This window comes from Bombus vancouverensis, chromosome 3, assembly GCF_051014615.1.
Source record: "Bombus vancouverensis nearcticus chromosome 3, iyBomVanc1_principal, whole genome shotgun sequence".
Taxonomy (NCBI): domain Eukaryota; kingdom Metazoa; phylum Arthropoda; class Insecta; order Hymenoptera; family Apidae; genus Bombus; species Bombus vancouverensis.
Genome location: NC_134913.1, coordinates 1,671,622 through 1,690,398, shown reverse-complemented (window position 1 = coordinate 1,690,398; position 18,777 = coordinate 1,671,622). Strand labels below are relative to the sequence as shown.

General features: G+C 39.0%; 1 protein-coding gene across 8 annotated transcripts in view; it reads right to left on the bottom strand.

The window, feature by feature from the left end:
• The window catches only part of ttk (zinc finger and BTB domain-containing protein ttk), a 44,735-nt gene that overhangs the window by 15,732 nt on the left and 10,226 nt on the right, over positions 1–18,777 (bottom strand). For 6 of the 8 annotated variants that reach the window (XM_033347023.2, XM_033347027.2, XM_033347028.2 and 3 more), the window contains exons 2-4: positions 14,665–15,051; positions 13,683–14,436; positions 13,513–13,572 (exon numbers count right to left, since the gene is read on the bottom strand). In XM_033347023.2, coding sequence (XP_033202914.1) covers positions 13,513–13,572; positions 13,683–14,436; positions 14,665–14,883 — 1,033 coding nt within the window. In that variant the 5' untranslated portion in view covers positions 14,884–15,051. Of the gene's footprint in view, positions 1–593; positions 9,126–13,512; positions 13,573–13,682; positions 14,437–14,664; positions 15,052–15,185; positions 15,309–18,777 lie in introns of those variants that run through there. The other 2 variants (XM_076617290.1, XM_033347030.2) reach the window with 2 other exon arrangements.

The following is an 18,777-nucleotide window of genomic DNA, read 5'->3' as shown; positions in this document are numbered from 1 at the left end:
AATATACAGAATGACGGATCGATTCCACGCTGAAAATTCTTGACGATCGTGTATCAACTTAAAAAAGGGGAAAGGTAAGCAAAGGGAACATAATGGCAATGATAACTAAGAAAGAATTCACCCGATTCTTTTCTCCCTTTTTAAGCATCAGTAATTTTGGCACATCCCAAGATGCACTGGAAAGTTTCCAAATCGAAAACGTCGGGTGATTTCGCGGAGAAGATAGATACACGTCGTAGAGTCGTGAATCTGTCGTGCAAAATGGTCTCTACGTCGTACTTTGTATCGAGAATTCGATCGATGCGAGAAACGACACCAGTTCCGGCATTGCGACTAAATTATGTGACAGACTTTGTCCTTTACTCGCTTAAACATCTTGCAATGTTTTATTAGAAGCAAGCTAATAAGTAAGAAATAGAACAAAAAATAGTCTTTCAACTTCTATATAACGATCAAAATGAACATTATCAGCGTAAAATTGCTATAAATCGTTTCTCGCAACGAAAACGTTGAGATAATGAGAAGAAAACAAAAAATAAAGAGTTTAACAGCCAGCGGACTTATAAAAATCAGAAGTTAAATGCAACGAAAAAAACCATGTACATATATATATTTATCTTTTTTCTTGATCTCCAAATATTTCACTTTGCTTCATTGTCCGGACAGTAAAAATAATAAATCAACAATACGCGTACGCAACATGCAAAACAAAAGTCCATAAAAAATAATAATCGCTGATTTCCTATCGTGATTGGCTTCTCAAGCAGTTGGAACGTCGATTGTTTTCTCTTTTTGTTTTCAACACTGATGACTGCTCTATATTCGAACGTGCGAGCAAATCGGTCGAATTTCTGTTATTTTCAAATAAGAAACGTTCGCTTTTATTCGAGTAAGCCACACACAACGTAGGAATCTTAATATCTAAAGATCGTCCGATCGGTTCTGACAATCGTTTCTCGCCGATTGTGTTGACGATTCTATAAAAAATTGAATGGTAATTCGTTAACGAGAGCCATTTCAATGATTTTATTGGCAGCGTGTCTTTTGATGGATAATCGTCAACGGCGAGACAACGATCGCTATCGACCAACCAGATGCATCCACAATCACTAAAACGAAACTAAATAAAAGTAATTTTTGGCTAAGAGTAACGGTGCTTCGTAGTGAATGCGGGAATTCTTGAATTTGGTGTATGTGTGAACATATCGAGATATACAAAGGGACGATATGATTTCTGTTTCAAGTGACTAACGAGAAATCTCTACGTAAGAACACGGCTGTGGAACGTAGTAACAAGATTAGAAACAAAGGGTAATTAGAAAAAAAAACAAGAAAATATAAACAAACGAAGAAAGAGAAAATTTTCGTTCCAAAAAGACAAGAAAAAGAAGAAGACAGAGAACGGTTGTAGACAACTCGTGGCGAATTAATCGCGTGTGACAAATCCTTTGTTTTGAAATAAATTATGGCACTTTGATGATGATGCGTCGCTTTGAAAATATCCTCCAACTACGCGGGACAGTAGAGATTTGTATGTAAACGATTAATGAATGATCACGAGTCTCTGAGCCTACTTACACTCACGTTCCACATACGTGCGACAATAATAACGCATATCATAACGGAAAAACAACGAAAAACGTAACGAAAGGAAGTAAAATAAAGTTCTACTGCGTGTAGCATTGCGCTGTTAGTCGTTATAGTAATTACCTTCTTTTTCGAATTTCAATTAGTCTGCTACTTTCCTTGACAAGCATGTATATACGTATACATATACTAGACAGACGATCCAGCTCATTAATTTATGGTCGATTTCCATTACAACACACAATTCGCACGACAACCTCTTCGATCATTGTTTCCTTTTTCTTTCCGTTTCGGAATAAACCATTGGTAACAAAATATTTCAACGTACGCTAGTTTAGTACGCTTATTCGCTAGTTTTTCAATCACTTCTTTTTCCCCATTCTTTTTCTTTCTTATCGTAACGCGTGGAAACCATTTAAAAAAATAAGAAAATACGACGCAGAACGTCGATTTCTTTGTAAAAAGTTGTAACGGAAGAAAACAATATTGGTAAATGTATAACATAAAATTAAAAGTGACGTAACAGCTGAAATTTACTAAAGGTGTTATTGCAGTTAATGGATGAAGCTTCATACAAGAAACTCGCTTGACTTACGCGCTGATAAAGATAAAATATCGGGCTTCTACGCACATGTTATCACAAGGAGAAACAATATGATCGATTTTCAAAGAAGTTTAAACAATAAGAGTCGCTAACTTTAAAAAAAAAACTGTTGGACAATAAACAACTTTCTTTCCTCTTTCATTCATTTAACACAGTGTCTTATTGTTTCCTTCGATGCGCTAGTTTGTACGTTGGATACACTAAACGATTTTTCGAGATGCCCGCTAAATATTCTTTTCGAACGATAACGCTGATGTTACGTTTTCGGTTTTTCATTGATCCTTAAGTAAAAGCTATCCGTTCAGATTTCTATCAGCGCATCTCGTAAAATCGACCAGGCACGCACGATTAAAAGTGCATGTAAAACGTGAGTATGCATTGCGCGCGCAACAACGGAGACGTGAATGTATGAGACAAAAGTCGGTACAGCGAGACTTAAAAATCCTTCAATTACAATCTATTGAACACCGTTCTTTTTATTATCGATAGTCATAATCAAACAATCAGTGCATATAAAATATACTAAGTCTACCCAGCGTCAGAAAAGACTCATCTTCTCTAAAAAGTTCCCTATAAAATTTTTTCTTGTTTCTTTATTTTTTTTTTTTTTATTTTCCCTTTATTACTCTTTTACGCTCATTTCACGACAAGGTCTCACTTATTTGGCACTAGATTGCGATCATCGGGCGCGCTTTTTAAAAAAAGGGATATACACACACGCGCACGCGCGCGCCTAAGATCGCGGGCGTCGATAACAATTTATTATTATTACTTCATTTTTTTACTTTTCTTTTCTTCATCGTCATTATTTATGTCGCTTAAAAAGGCACCAAATCGGGGATTACACCGCTACATATTATTGGATCCCACTGAAGTACGTTAATTCAACGTATAATATATAAAGTTAAAAGTCAACCACATACCTCCTTTGCTTCTTTCTTTTTTTTTACTCTCATTTTCTGACGCATCATTTCAAAAACTGCAACGACGTTAATAGGTATTATCAACTAGCGCTAAAATATATTCGATATAACTTTTGTTTATATATATAAATATATATATAAATATATATATATAAATATATATATAATATAATAATAATAATAATGATAATAATCGTAATAATAATATTAATAATAATAATCGCAATAATAATAATAATAATATGTATATATATATATATATATATGTACCATCTTTACGCTTGCCGCATACTTTGTATATGTGTTTCTCTCTGTATACGTGTTTGTGTACATATGCGTGTAATTTATTTGCGATAATAAACTATGATTCTTTTCTTTTTTAATATATATATATATGTTTATGTATATATATATATATTTATATTTAATATATATATATTAAAATCTATCCGATAGTACAGTCTGCTTTTTAAGCCTCGTAATTTACCTCTCTCTCTTTCTCTCTCTCTTTCTCTCTCTCTCTCTTTCTTCCTCTCTGTTACTCTTTCGCGTTGGTTTCTTGCAAGAGCGACTGATGCCGATAACACGTGAAAAAGAAACTTAGAATAATCGGTATTGACTGGTGGTCCGCTTTCGAAATAAGGGACGAATAAAAGGGAACGATGGTTATTGGCGTGTCGCCATTGCAAGAACCATATATAAATATAATATAATCTATGTAAAATTTTTCTTGTTTTTCATATTCTTTCCCCCGTAACCCACCCGCAATGTCCGTAGACTTATAAATTAATTAAAATATGTTCAACACGAAATTCATCAACGAGACCTTTGTGATCCTAACCGCGATTGGCGTGAGAAATTCGCTTCTGCTTCCAGTAAAATTCACTTAAACGAAGGCAAAACAGTTGCAGATTTTCGTAGAAAATTTTAACTCGGCCGATTCTTCCTTTTTCTCTTTTCACTACAACGTTAGTTGAAATTAATTTTTAATCATTTTTTATGTAATGCGTAGTACAAGTACAAGGTACCCCCTTACAAACAATTCCTCATAACACTTCAAAGTGTTTATTTCTTCCGCTATGAACACTTTTTACAGCTTGAACACTAATTTTGTACGAATATAAGGATTTCGTATCATTATAATCCTTAATCCTTAAAAACACTCCTCGCAAGCTTCTACTAAGTTTTACTGATTGGCAACATGAATTTCCCCTTTTTTACAACCTTAATTCTAAAGATTAACAACATTTAAAGGCAACGAACGTGAGCGAATGTTGTACGATAAATTTTCGTAGCAAGCTTCAAGATCAGTTGCTAAATTTCAACAATTTTATTAGGTATCAGTTTACCCTGATCACGAGCCTTAAGATACCATTAAGGAATTCGATGTAAGCAGAGATAACAACTTGATTCGCATACGCGTCGTTACAAATGTTCTTTTTTTGCTTCTTTGCCAAATGCTCTGCAACTGTCTTTCTAAAGTTTAACGGCGGATAGAAACATTTGCGGATCTTTGTTTTCTTGTACAATGACGACGACGACAACGACGACGACGACGACAAATAAGATATTTAACAGAATAATATATTATGCGAGAAATAAAATTTAAAGAAAAAACAAACATGTGGTCAACAAGGATCACCAAGAGTTTCAGGTCTTCCAAGCGATTTCTCACGCAAAAGTCGACTAGGGTAAACTAACGCTCCTTTTCGTACGGACGAATAAAATTGGATATCCCAAACGAGCTATCACGGAAAGCCCCCCGTTTAAAAGAAACAAGCACGTGGATCTATTTTCCTGGTCTATTGTTAAAAAAGTGAGAAATTGATCGTGAGCCTAGTATCGAAATGATTGAATTGTCGTTCGTTACAATTTGGCAATTGATTTTGCTTTAGGCGATCCGAGAGCTCTGTTACACTGTACTTTCCATTTCATATCGACACGCTTTATTCCGCTTCTATAAATCGTCCTCTTTACCTGCCATCTAAAATTGAGTTAGTCTTAGCCTCTCAGTGATTATCAAATGTGAGTGTATTACTTTAATTATTATTTTTTTTTCCATTTTAAATCGATATAAGCTGTTTTAGCCGCTGCCTCTTTGCACTTATTTTTGTTTAATATATAATATTTATATTCAACTATCAGTTTATACCCTCTTTCCTCAATTTGTTTTCATATTTTCTTCCTTTTTTTTTTTTTTTTTTTTTGGACGGGCTTTGCGTTAACCCATCGCGAACACAACAATTTCACCAAGACCGGCCTGCAACTGTCTCTCGTCCTTAAAATTTTCTTTCTGTACGTCAAACAAAAAAAAAAACACAAGCTAAAATAGGATAAACTAAAACAAAAGAATACACACACACACACATCTTTTCTCCCCGCCGAAAATAATCCACCGACGCGGAATGGTGGATACTCTTTGGTCCATGAAAGTTAAAAATTTTGAAGATAATTGACCTGAGAGCATATCGATTTTGCGAGTCAGCGGCACGGTCCATTACGATCAGAAATATTAAAACATCCGTATATGCTTTTAGTTTGTTTCTCTTTCTATCGTTCCTTATTATTTTTTTTGCTTTACTTTACCTACTCGTCTAATCATTGCTGCCTGCCTAACTAATAATATATCATTCTATCTTCCTAAAAGTACGCGTAATTGCATCCGGAGGCGATCGATCTTCCGATCGCTCCGTATTTCTTACAACTAAAATTTTTTTATCTTTGCAACGCTAGATATCTCTTGAATAACGAACGAACAACACTGGTCAATCGTGGGCGATATCGGACACAAGATCGTATAAATCATGTTGTGTCCTGTCTCTTCTTCTTTCATTTTTCTTTTCACCTTGAAATCCCACGCATTTAAAATAACAACGAAGGTCTCCGTTACGATTATAATTAATTAATAGTAGCAGTAATAATATTTATAATTATTATTATATAGCCTCTAGTCGTCTAATGTCTATGCCCAACTAGTGAAAAAATTTGTATATAAATCGTTTCGCTTCCTCTCCGATTCATGCGTGTCGTTCATAATCATAACAATCGATCTATGAACGAAGGTCCGACTAGAGAGGATTCGACAAAGTGTAAAGTGCAAAATATAGTAAGCTACAATCGTATTTTAGTGCTGTCTCTCACGACTAAGCCTATGTACCATCACTGTAGCCGTATCCCTTTTGAACAGTAATCGATAATCGACTCGACCGTTTGCGCGTGCACGCTATAGTCTTTAAGACTAAAAGAACTCACAAAGAACTCTGTATCCTTTTTTCTTTTCTAAGCATGGTCTTTCTGAATTAAATTATACATAAAATTATGCTTCGGATAAACTGCGTAAAACTCGTAACAAGTAAGACAAGGATATATTTTTAACAACGATAATTTCTATGACCCTGGACACACACACATCCTTGTCTCACGTTATTTAGAATTTAATATTTACAAAAAGAGAATCTACGTTATAACGATTAGCTTTAGTTGATTATGAATTTATGTAACAAATTTAATAGTCGTTTTAATCGCATATTTTTGCTCTTGGGAACAATATATATATATATAGATATTTTACCCACGATTCATTTCAAGTTAAACAGGAAATAAACGAACGTATCATTTTTTGGGTAACGATAAAATCCATGTTTTCTAATATAATATATATAATATACAGAATATATAGAATATATAGTAGTAAAACTGTGTCCAGCTGTACTGGCTAAGCACAAATGTTTTGTTCAATAGAGTACGGTACAGTACGATATGGCGTTAAGTTACTACTAAAGTGCCTTCAGTCTATCCAATGTCAGTACTATCTTGTATTTGGTGTCGTTAAAACCGTCCCTCTGCAGTCTTTCAAGAATTGCATGTCCCGTTCCGTTAATTTCCCCATTAACTATCTCCATCCTTGCCTGCCCTAACCGCGGACTTCTTTCCACCTTGGCTCCCTATTACGCTACTATATAACTTCGAATCAGGCTCGACAGCTTGACAACAGCTCAACGGCTCAACAACATGGCGAACGGTCATCGTACATATATATTGCATTTACTCAGTCTACGTGGTTCCCTTATTTATATTGTGTGTGCATGTACCGCCGTTTTACTTCAATAAACGTATGCATATTTTCGATGCTACATGCAACACGTTTGATTCTCTCCGTAATATTATAGTCACACAATAGTAAATATACTCTTTGTTGATTTGGACTCACGTTTCTTTTGCAATTATCTTGCTTACTTTTTTCTCCTCTTTGTTTCATAACTGATCCTCGTTGTCGTACAACTACGTTAAGACGACCAAACGAGTACACCGGTTCAATCATATATAAACTCTTTGTATGCGCATATCTCTTTTTCTTACGTTCCTCCTTCTTTTTTCTTTTTATTTGTATAACATCCGCGATTCCCTTGAAGGGAAGCGACGCGGTAAAGCTCGTTTCGTTTGTAACTTAATGCCCGTTTCGTGTTACGCGCACGAAAATCATTTTTCGAGAAAGGGAGCTTTCGGTTTACGAAATAGGCTGAGATACACCCGCCGATTTTGTCCGAAAGAGCGAACTTTCGAACGAATCAAGAGAAAACCAGTAGTTATAGGATCCGATATAGCACGAATTATATCACGTTTAATAAAGTAACCGGACATAAAAGGTACTCCGTTCGACTGTATTTGACTTTACTAGCTGCTATGATTAATATCATATATCCATTTGTTAAAAGTCCAGTTTCTTTCGTTTCACGTTGATCCATTGAAAAAGGAGAAACTGTTTTGAGCTGCAGTAGACATATGGTCTACGATTCAATTTCCCCATATTGGCGGAAACAACGTCTTCGGATTTAGCTGTTTGTTCTGCCTGTTTGTTGTTTATCAAACGTTCGTTAATTGTATAAAGGAAACAGATGTACAACTATCTACGTATCAATGACGATTATCATCGGATGTTTAAAATTTGTATATTCGATTGACTATCCGTTTACCCCCATATCTCTGATATCGTCCTTTCTTGATTCGTCCTACTAGCGTTGTCTTCAAAAACCAATCCTCGATTGTATTTTATTAACTACGAGACTAATCTAACTACTACTACTTGTTCTCTCTTTGTCCGTTCGAAACACTACGACCTTTTCTTTTCTTTCTTTTACAGCTATGGGTTTATCCGGAAAGCCACTGACACGTACGCTCGCATCGCTCTTGAGCTTTTCACGCGATTTTTTTCGTTTGCTGCCTCTTCCTTGCGTAACGTCCCCTGACTCTTACCACGACGACGAAGAAATCGATCAACGATTTGTTCAACGATTTATCGACGATTGCACGACGCGAAGTGATACTTGGCCGTTAAGAGCACCTCCGGAAACGTAGGAGGAGCATCGTAACGGTAATTTGGATTCTTTCTCAAGAGGCAGAACGAAGGGAAAGAGCCAAGGAACGTAGCCTGAGAAGAGAGGACGCACCGACAGCGGTCTACCGCTGCTGACCCATACTACTGCTGCCACTGCTGCTAAGAGCCATGTGCGACTTAAGGCTATGTATGATCTTAACGTGGGCGACCATGTTATCTTTCCGCGTGAATTCCTTATAACAAACCGGACAAGCAAAGTACTTGACGTTACGCTTGTGTGAGGTGACGTAGTGCCGGCAGAAATTACTGATGTGTGTGTAGGTACGATTGCATACAGTGCACCGGTATACGTCGCCCTCTTTCACGCAGAAGTCCCGTACCGAACCTTCCGTTCTCTCGTTTTCGACCTTAAACGATCCTTCGAAGTCGCTTTGACTGATCTCCGATTCACCGGCGACCAGATTAAATATGGCACTGCTCAAATTGTCTTTCGACACCTTTTGCTCCGATTCGGAATCGGAATATTGCTGCGAGTCATCCATGGACGCCATAATTGCCGTTGACGATGTTTTTCCTTGAAGAGACGTGCTGTACTCCTTACGAAAGCATCGCTCGAAGTTGATGCGTATATGAGTCGGTGACTGCGAGCCACCGCCACTCGACGTCTCCTCCGGGTCTGAAACGAAGAAAACTTTCTTCTTTAAACAGTTCTCGACGCCTACACCTTTGTATCGTATAATATATATATATATACATACATATATACATACATACATACGTACGTATGTATATGTATATATATATCAATGTTATAATAACATCATTCGAACTTAAGTATATCGATGCATTAGGTATAAATTATCACATATTTCTAGTAATATATAATAGTGTATAATAATGTACTGATATAATAACGTATTTCTATATTTGTGGGGGGAAGCAAGAGGAAGGGTAGAGCCAGCAAAAAAGAGTCACCGTATTCGAACCGGCTGTCCGTCAACTCTGTCCCATGTTAAGTGTTTTATGCCGCACCCGCTTTTCCGTGTCCCCACCCCTGTTCGTCGTCATTCCCTCTTCAGATTCTTTCGCTCTCACGCACGCTTTCGCTACTGCTCACTGTTGATCGCGGCTTTGCCTCGATCCCGTACCGGCTGGCTGCGAAGAGGACCGTTACGGTCTCGTTTGCCATACCATGAAGAGCATTTCAGCGACTCAACGATGGCTCTCTCTTTCTTTCTTTCTTTCTTTCTTCCAAATAAATATGCACCATACACGCGCTCAGACATTCTCGCGATCACACGTACGTACAATCTTTTTTCATACATACGCGCGCGCGCGTATAATTCTTTCTCCCCTCCCATGCGTCTCTCTCTCTCACACACACACACACGCACGCACGCACGCACACACACACACACAGGCGCGCGTGCTCTCACGCACCCTTTCTTCCTCGTCTGTCACGCACACTTACATTCCACCCTCTCGCGTTTGCAGTCTTACACCATTTAGCTCGTATTTTTCCTCCCGTTCACCTGGACTCGCTCTCGTATCTATTGCTACGGAATGTATGCAAATACATGTATACACGCAACACATCACTCAGTCAGAGACGAACGCTTACACATACGCGTGCAGAATGCACGTATATGCGAATGTTAATAAACATCATCATCATGTACACTCGAAAAAGACCCCCTCCCTATTAACTTTACGTTTTAAATAGTCCGTGCGTCCCGTCAGTCTAAACCGTATACGCATATTATCCATTCTCTACGGGAAGACGATCCATCGAGATCGAGGACGCTCGAGAAGAAGCAACGTTTTCTCTTCTTCGATGCAATTATATATTGTTATACTTAATCCGCTTTCGGCTTCACTTTACATCAGATTCTTTTATTCGACTTTCTCTTATTTAGATTCTGGCATTTCGGAACGGTTTCATTTTATTATTTTTTTTTTTGTTTTGTTTTATTTTATGTTATATATTTTTTTGTATTTTTTTGAGCGGCTGGCCTCCCCTAGTTCCCTCGCTTCCCCCGCGCAAAGGTAATCTCTCAGAGATCAAATGGTGACTCAGATAATCTCAACTCACCTGCGCAAAGAGAACAAAGCAACACGTTTCACGGTCACTACCGAACGATCATCATGTTCGACATCTTCGAAGCACTCTGTCATGTGTGCGCGTGCGTGCGTACGTCAGTAAAGTAATTTCTTTTCTTTTCTTTCTCTCTCTTTCTCGAACATCATATGGAAAAGAATGTACGTCACACTCTCGATACCAATTTCTTTTTATATTGATCTCTCGCTCTCTCTTTCTCTCTCTCTCTCTTTCTCTCTCATCATTCGCTCTTTCTTTTCCGTCACTACATTTGTTTGTCCATCTCTTTCCGTCCTGTCGTATATTTTCATCTGTTTTCTCCTTCCCGTTTCGTTTTCATGTTTCGGACTTTTCCCCAAATTTCTGTTTCTCCGTGTTTCATTCCTCCGTCGTGAAAACTCAATTAGGCAACGAGAAGAACGCAAGAGAAGGCGGAAGCGATAACCTGCCGACGTTCGTTGTCTGTTAAAAAGAGCTACGCACACTTCTTTTTTTCGTTGTAATGACATCTATCCATTTCACCACGGTCCGTCACTTCGGCGCAAACATAAATTGCGTTCAACTTTCTTACAATGAACGAACGTGAAAAAAAGTAAACCAGCGTTTCAAATAAAAATCAGAAAAAAGTAAGCACCGCTAAAAGCTGGCTCCACCCCCTCCTTTTACCAAATGGCCAATGACAGCGAAGCGTTTCTCATTCGCGTGCGGGGATTATAAAATCATATATATAATAACATGTACATGTGTATATATTTATATGTTGCACATGTATACGTATAACAATATATACATATTGTATACAAGCACGCGCGCGCGCGCGCGCGCGTGTGTTTGTGTGTCTGTGTGTGTGTGTATCTGTGCGTGCGCGCAATATGTGAAATGGGATCGAAAAAGGTAAGTAAAAGTGGCAGTAAATAGAAATGTATATATAAATATATAAGTCTAGATTAGAGAAACGAGTGAGGAGAACGAGCGTAAAGAAGAAGGAACGAAGCGCTGCGCATTGGCCGAGCATAAATTACAATGGGTATGTATATTTTATATTATGTCCCTTAACGACAATCGGTGGGTGGTAGGTTAGATTTTTGGAGGCTACAGCATTCAAAAGGGAATATATATCTTGTGTGTTTGTTGGCACGTTTTTTTGATTCCGCTCGAACGTCTCGTCGTTTCAGAGGAGCATACACAAACGCCTGTATGGGCTCAACGAGACGACGGCTTCCTTTCTCTCTCATACACTTTGTTTCTTTTTTCGTAAATATATGTGTATGTATGTATATATATATACACATGGCACGCATATGTATACATATTTTTTCGAGATTTTTTTTTCTATTTCGAGTTGTCACAGGTCAACGCGTGACTTAAGTAGTGGTCTCGTTTTCGAAAGCCCGTTAAACTTTGTGCGCATCGTGTTTCGATATGTTTCGCCTACGCGGCTTAACACTGCCGAAAAATTCGTTTCAGATTGCACGGAAAAAGGAAACGGTTATTATCATTAGTAGTAGTATTGCTTTTTTCTTTTTTTCTGATATTTTTAACAGACCGCGTGAAACCCGTGACACGCATAAACTCCTGGGAGCCTATTCACCTTCTCCGGATACAAATCACAAATACTTTTTTCAATACTCAGCGAGATTTGTTGACCTTAATTCCATGTAAGGATGCTAGCTCAGGCAGTATCCTCGAGTTAACATCTTAACGAATTGCACTCGTCAACAAATTCATCGGCTCGAGTCTCAATATTCTTTCTTACTTTTTTTTTTTTTATTCATTATTATTTTTTTAGTGTACTTGAGTCTACGACCAAAAATAGCCTCCCCGGAAATATTGCTGCGATACTGCGATTCGTAATTAGTTTGCAGTCGCGCAACGACGAGCAAGGTATAAAATTAACAGATGAAAATTCTGAAAAATTAAATTGATTAGCACATCGTACAGCAGTGTTTTGTAATATTTTCATTTGCATATTCATCACTCAAATTTGTCAAGATGATTGTAATAATTTTGATAAAACAAATGATAGGTAAATACGTAAGAATATTTGTTAAGGGTAAGAATACAATATCACCTGGAAAAGATTGCAAACGGAATATTTGTGTGTAATCACTGTTGGTCAACATCGAATTGTATCAGGAAGTTAAATTTAATTCGGTGTAATTCAAATGGAGCAAAAAATGAGTTATTTAAATATTGATAAAAACCTACGTTTGCCAAATAGGCACAATATCCTCCTTTTCCATTAATAAAAAATGATTGGGAACGTTTACACCGCTTACATATCAATATTGTAATATACATTCAATTACTTAATATTTATCCTGAGTGCATTTAGAGTATCCTGTTCTCAAGTTAATAAATATTATTTGGAATTCTAAAATCAATTCACAGATACTCGATAACAGAGTCTTATCTTTTAATTTCAGTGATAGGCATAGTTGGTGCGTATATTAGATGGAAACGACACAATGTTGTCGTTAATTTACCGAGAAGCTAAGTTTACAGGTTATGTGCACCGAAACATGTAATTTCAAATAGTTGTGAAAAGGTAAGAGTATGGGATCCCTTTTAAAACCGTACAATGCCAATTTTGTATCTTTCGTATCTTTCTATTTTTTTTCAAAAGTATAAATCATATTGACACTGCAAAAAAAGACACGTACGTTCGTGGGTGCGGTTACATCGATAGATATCGCTTCTTAAAACTTTAATTCACGATCGCGCTGTATCGTTTCCACCCGATATACGTACCACCCGTAATTCTTAATTTTTGAACTTAGGAACAGAGCTAAATCAGTTGATACTACTATCCATTGATTAAAGATTAAATTTGTTCAAGCTAGTGTACTTGTCCCAAAGAATGTTTTAAAATATGTAATGACATCGTGTTACTTCGATTATTCACGACATAAATGGTGATTAAAAAGTTGCGTTAATCGTGTAAGCTGATAATGGAATTCCTTACCTTGCTTGAAACCTTCGTTCCCTTGCCTACTGTGTGGCCGCGCGAACGTCTCATCGGAGGCTAACAGATAAACAAGAACCAGTCAGATTATTGACAATCAAGCAAATTTTCACGAATGACAAAAACAAATAAACACATTTATTTAAGATAAAAAGGAGAAAGTGCTTTACCTTGGGCAGAGGTGCTAGGCGTCGGTTCAGGTTCCCGTTTAACACGAGATGTTAGTGATTCGGGTGTATCAGTACCATTTTCCGTTGGTTCGTCCTTCCTCGTCGACGACAAAGAGGAAGCAGCCAGACTGGCTCCCGATGATGCCGAGTTCCCGACGTTATTGCTGTTCACGTTGTTACTACTCGCCGAAGCAGTACTGGAGTTTCCGCCTCTACCATTATTACCGGTGCTTTCGCTCTGAAAGTCGATACTCATCTTCATTTCCATCATTTCTGGCGAACCTTGTACGAGATCTGTCCCCGAACAGGACTGCAGCTCCTGGCCCGTGATCTCGCCGATCGGCGTATCGGAAGAACCGCTGAGCTTCCTCGGTCTGCCCCTTTTTCTCTTTGGCGCGGATAAGGCCGAACCAAGGAGAGGATGGCTCGACATATGGTGCATCCTCTTCTGCGAGACGTGGTGGTGAGGCCCGATTTGGTTTATTCTATGTAGATTCGGTGGTGGTGGAGGTACTGTGTTTTGATTGCCAAGCAACGAAGAGGTAATACTAGGCAAGTCACACTTGTCCTCGTTTACCTCGGTCAGGCCCTTTATCCTAAGAGACTCAGCGACTCTCAAGAAAGCGGTTAGCCTATCCTGGTCGACGCTGACCTCCCCACGATACATGAAATCCAAAAGACTGCGCATATCCACGTAGGGGACATCTTTAAGAATGACTATCGGGTGCTTGTCGGGGTGTCCGACGAAAAGGGCCTGCAAAGATAGTAAGAAAAAAATACTCGGTCGGTATAGATTCGGCAAGAGGGTCGAGTAAGAAAACGTTATGAATTATTAATACGCGTCATGAATTAATCTACCGTGATGAATTATTAATAATGTTCTAGAACGCGATTCATTGGACTTCAAAAAGAAAGCATACGTTTCCCCCAGGATCTCCGGTTTGACGATGCATTGTTCTCTCTGGATGAGACTTGTCCTTACCTGAAAATAGGGACTACACGCCGACAGCACCATCTTATGTGCCCTGAGTAACTGGCCCTCGACGGCCAGCGTAACATCGACGAACGACTCGTCATGGAGTAGTTGATCGAAAACGGAGAGTAGATTACTTTGATGATTATTCCAGCGCAGACAAAATCTCTGCGACGCCATCGCTTCACTTCTCAGATCCGCCAAGTTACCGTTAATGTCCGCTAACATCAGATCTAGTGTTGATCTTTTTATTGGTATTGCTGCTGCCGCCTCGTCGTCGCTTCTTCTCGCCTTCCTCGACGAAGCCGCTTGCTCTTGCTCGTGCTCCTGCTCGTACTCTTGCTCGTGCTCTTCTCTTCATCGGCCACAGTTTATCATATCCTTCCTTCACATGATCTGCGTCAACAAAAACGAAACATTTATTTAACAATTAACTAAAAATCTTTAGTTTCTTTAAATAAAATTATTTCACGCATCTACACATTCATATAATTAATACGAGATTTATTATACAAAATGGTTTCAATTACTTGCACGATAGTCGAACTTGCTTCGACGTAAATGATTCATCTCAATATGAATCACTATATATATTACTAATTCGTTCTCGCGATCAACGCGTGCGGAAATGCTAGGAGATAACCGTGGCTCGACAGAATTCCTACACATGGAAAATTTCTTGAAAATCATGTACGATCCTGGACGAGTCCTCTAAACGTTCCACGTATATATACGATAACGCCTGCATGCATAATCGTCCATATAAGCTTGCGAGACGATACGCACGAAGTATGAACGTGGGTGTACGACCCTGGAGGACGTAGGTTGGGCGAATAGGCGACTCGCTTCGTTCGTGCCTTTTATGTAATTCTCTCCTCACCCCTTCACCAGCCCAATCACGGTCACGTACGCAACGTTTGTTTCGCCAAGACCGCAGAGATGCGGCAGAAATGACTTTCCTCGGTTAGTCGAAGGGCGGAATTCGTAATCTGCCACCAGGGAAAAGGCTAGAAATAGCCGAACAGGTCGCCAATCCAACCGTCGCCCACGATCAAAAGAAACAGATCAGCCGATTGGTGCCATTTATCGAAAAGCAGATAAACCGTTGACTCTCGATACCTTCAGATCATTTCTACGACGAGTTTAGATTATATTCGTACAGAGTTGCGAGTCAACAATATGATCAGAAGGAAAACAAGAAAAAAAAAAGTAAAAAAAAGGGGGAAAGAAAAAGAAGTGCAAAAACGTTGTGCGCAATCGTAACGCAGATAGCATAAATTATTTATGTTTTTCACGAACCCTCTATAACTTGGAAGTTACATATCTTATAGTCATATCTTTCATATTCCGTTTTATCCACTTATCATTTTATATACTCTATATTATATTTTATTATCGTAAATATTATTGAACTCGTATAAGACCGTCTATTTACATACATACTGGCTCTTAATTTTGATATCAAAATGAGAAACTACATTGCACTGCAGATTCTTTTTCTACCGAGTAAATAAAACTTTGGTCGCGGAGAAAATCCTCGATGTTGAAATGCATTAAATTTAAAGACACATCGAAAACGATAACAGGTACCGAACGTGATATCTACCGTTGAAGATCCATAGGTATGGAGCAACAAGAAAAATATCCGCATGAAAAATCCGAGAAACGGGAAGCAACTTTTTCAGCGAATGATACGGAGGAGAATAAAAGCGAGAGGAAAAGAGAAAAGTCCTGCCTCCGCCTCCTCAGTCCTCGGAACTACACAACGTGTGGAAGAGGTCGACGGGTCGGCCGAGAGAATCAATAGCATTTTCTACGCATTCGGATCGATACCGTGTTCCGTTGCTTTCGCGCGCAAATCTCGATATATGTGTACACGTACACACATATCCATGGACACGTGTACACGATGAACCACGCGAAGTCTACATAGAATGTTCATCGTGAACGTTGTGTCGTATCGTTATATATTCGGTATAAATGCAGGATAGCAGTGCACGACCTTGCACGACCTTGTTAATACCTTGAGTGAATGGTTTTCACGGTGAATGGCACGTCATCATGGTGCAGCACACACCTCAGTGGCGGTACGTTAAACGATCGCGATCGAAGATTTCTGAAACGTCGTGGCGCGAGTTTCGATAGTCGACTCCTTCATCTTTCGACATCGCTCGATTCAACCTCGACTTCCTGATAAATGGATTACGTAATGAAATCGTGCGAACTCTCGACCGCTTTATTAAATCGGCTGCAAAAATGTGGAATTCACAGTGTGACCAACGTAACTACGAAGACTATATGACGGCGTATCGGCGTCTAACGATCAGCCTGCGCTTTTTGAACCTTTTTCTATATGCTCATTTCTCTTTCTCCATCTTATGAGCTAAAAATTAAATAAATAAGAAGAAGAAGAAGTCGCTTTTCGCGTAACGATTACGACATACATGTGGTACAAGCGGAGGAAGAGGGGAAAAAAAAGATGACGTTTTAATCAGTGTAGACATTCCGTCTACTCTAAAATAAAATTCTGACCCCTGATGGCAGAAACGAGAATAATCTAGACTCTAGACTGTATCAGAGATAACGTTTACGCGAATAAATGCATAAGGATCGTTAAAGAAAATCTACGGGGTACCAATCAGTGTTTATTCTGCCGGGACATTATCTTAGGTGATTACGTAAAAAATTATTGAATCAACTGAAATACGTTGCTTCTTCGATCGGTATTATTAGCATCTTTTTGATAATACTTGGGTTAAAGGAATATTTTCGATCGAATCGAAATAGATATCGCTGCGAAACGCGAAAGATTGGCAAACTTGTATTCAATGAACCGTACATGAAAGTTAATAGAGAAGGAAACGAGACGAGAGGGGAACAGACGTAAATGAAGACCGTGACAGTGTACACAATTGCGTTCCTCGAAAGGTGCACGTATAACCAATATCGAACCACCACTCTTAGTCATATTTGTTTAGTCGCGCAGACACACCGGACCGTGTTCGACCAGTTTTCGAATGAACATGAAAAAACCTGACGCTTCTACACACAGGGCCGTGTTAACGACTCGAAATATAAAAGTAGTCTGTAGATTGCCAATCGAAACGTCATCACCGATTCTCGAACGCTATTCAGATTATCAACAACGGCCGCCTGGCGAATACGCTCGTGTCTCTATTCGAGCTTTAGCGATGATCACTTCTCGCGATATAATTAAACCATTAATTACTTCCTATGCTTTCGTATCATTCTTCTTGTTGAAGGTGTATCATGACGTTCCAACATGTGGAAGCGGTCTCGAACGCCGATTAACGTACGTTTCGCTCTAATAACGGGAAATCGAGAAATTCGTGAAATAGGAAGCACGAAAGCGAATCGTTGGGGATCCAGCGACCGTACACTATTCGTTCGATCACGCGTGCGACCGTGTTCTACGTGGACGATAAAACTCGATTAAATGATATTTACAACTTCTCTATCGAATCGATTTGCGCGACAGAGAGCCTGCATAACATGCATGTGCGCGCATCTCTATGCTGCTAAAACATTTGCATTCGATAGATAACGTCGTTCGAACAAACGCCGATTACAAATCGGTGAAAGGTTGCACAATAATAGAGGAGCGACGAGTAGAGGGGACGATCGAGCTGCTGTTGGTTTTATCTGACCGTATATGTACCACCCTCTCGATCATTTCTCGTACGAACTTCGATCCGTTAGAATCCCTTAACGATTACGATCACTGCCATTGATATTACGATATGTAGCGTCACCGCTGGGTTCTTTCTTACAATTAGTTCAACAACGTTGTCATCGTAACCGACCCCATTGTTCCTAGCTTACACGACTACGTATATTCATCGTTACTACGAAGATAGTTTTAACGATGCTCACAAAAACATTTGCACGCTATCACGCTACTATGGCTAGTCACATGCAACACGCACACGTTTACTCACGGTGCGTCTATAGGGAACGAGCGAGTCTCCCGACGCGGTTGACCCCAAAAACAACAAGGTTTTCGCGATTGATGGAGAAGAATACCTTCGCGACCGTGACGGCAACGATGACGGAAAGAATCGTGGAGCCGCAGACAGTATAGAAGCTAGCGCAAAGAGAATT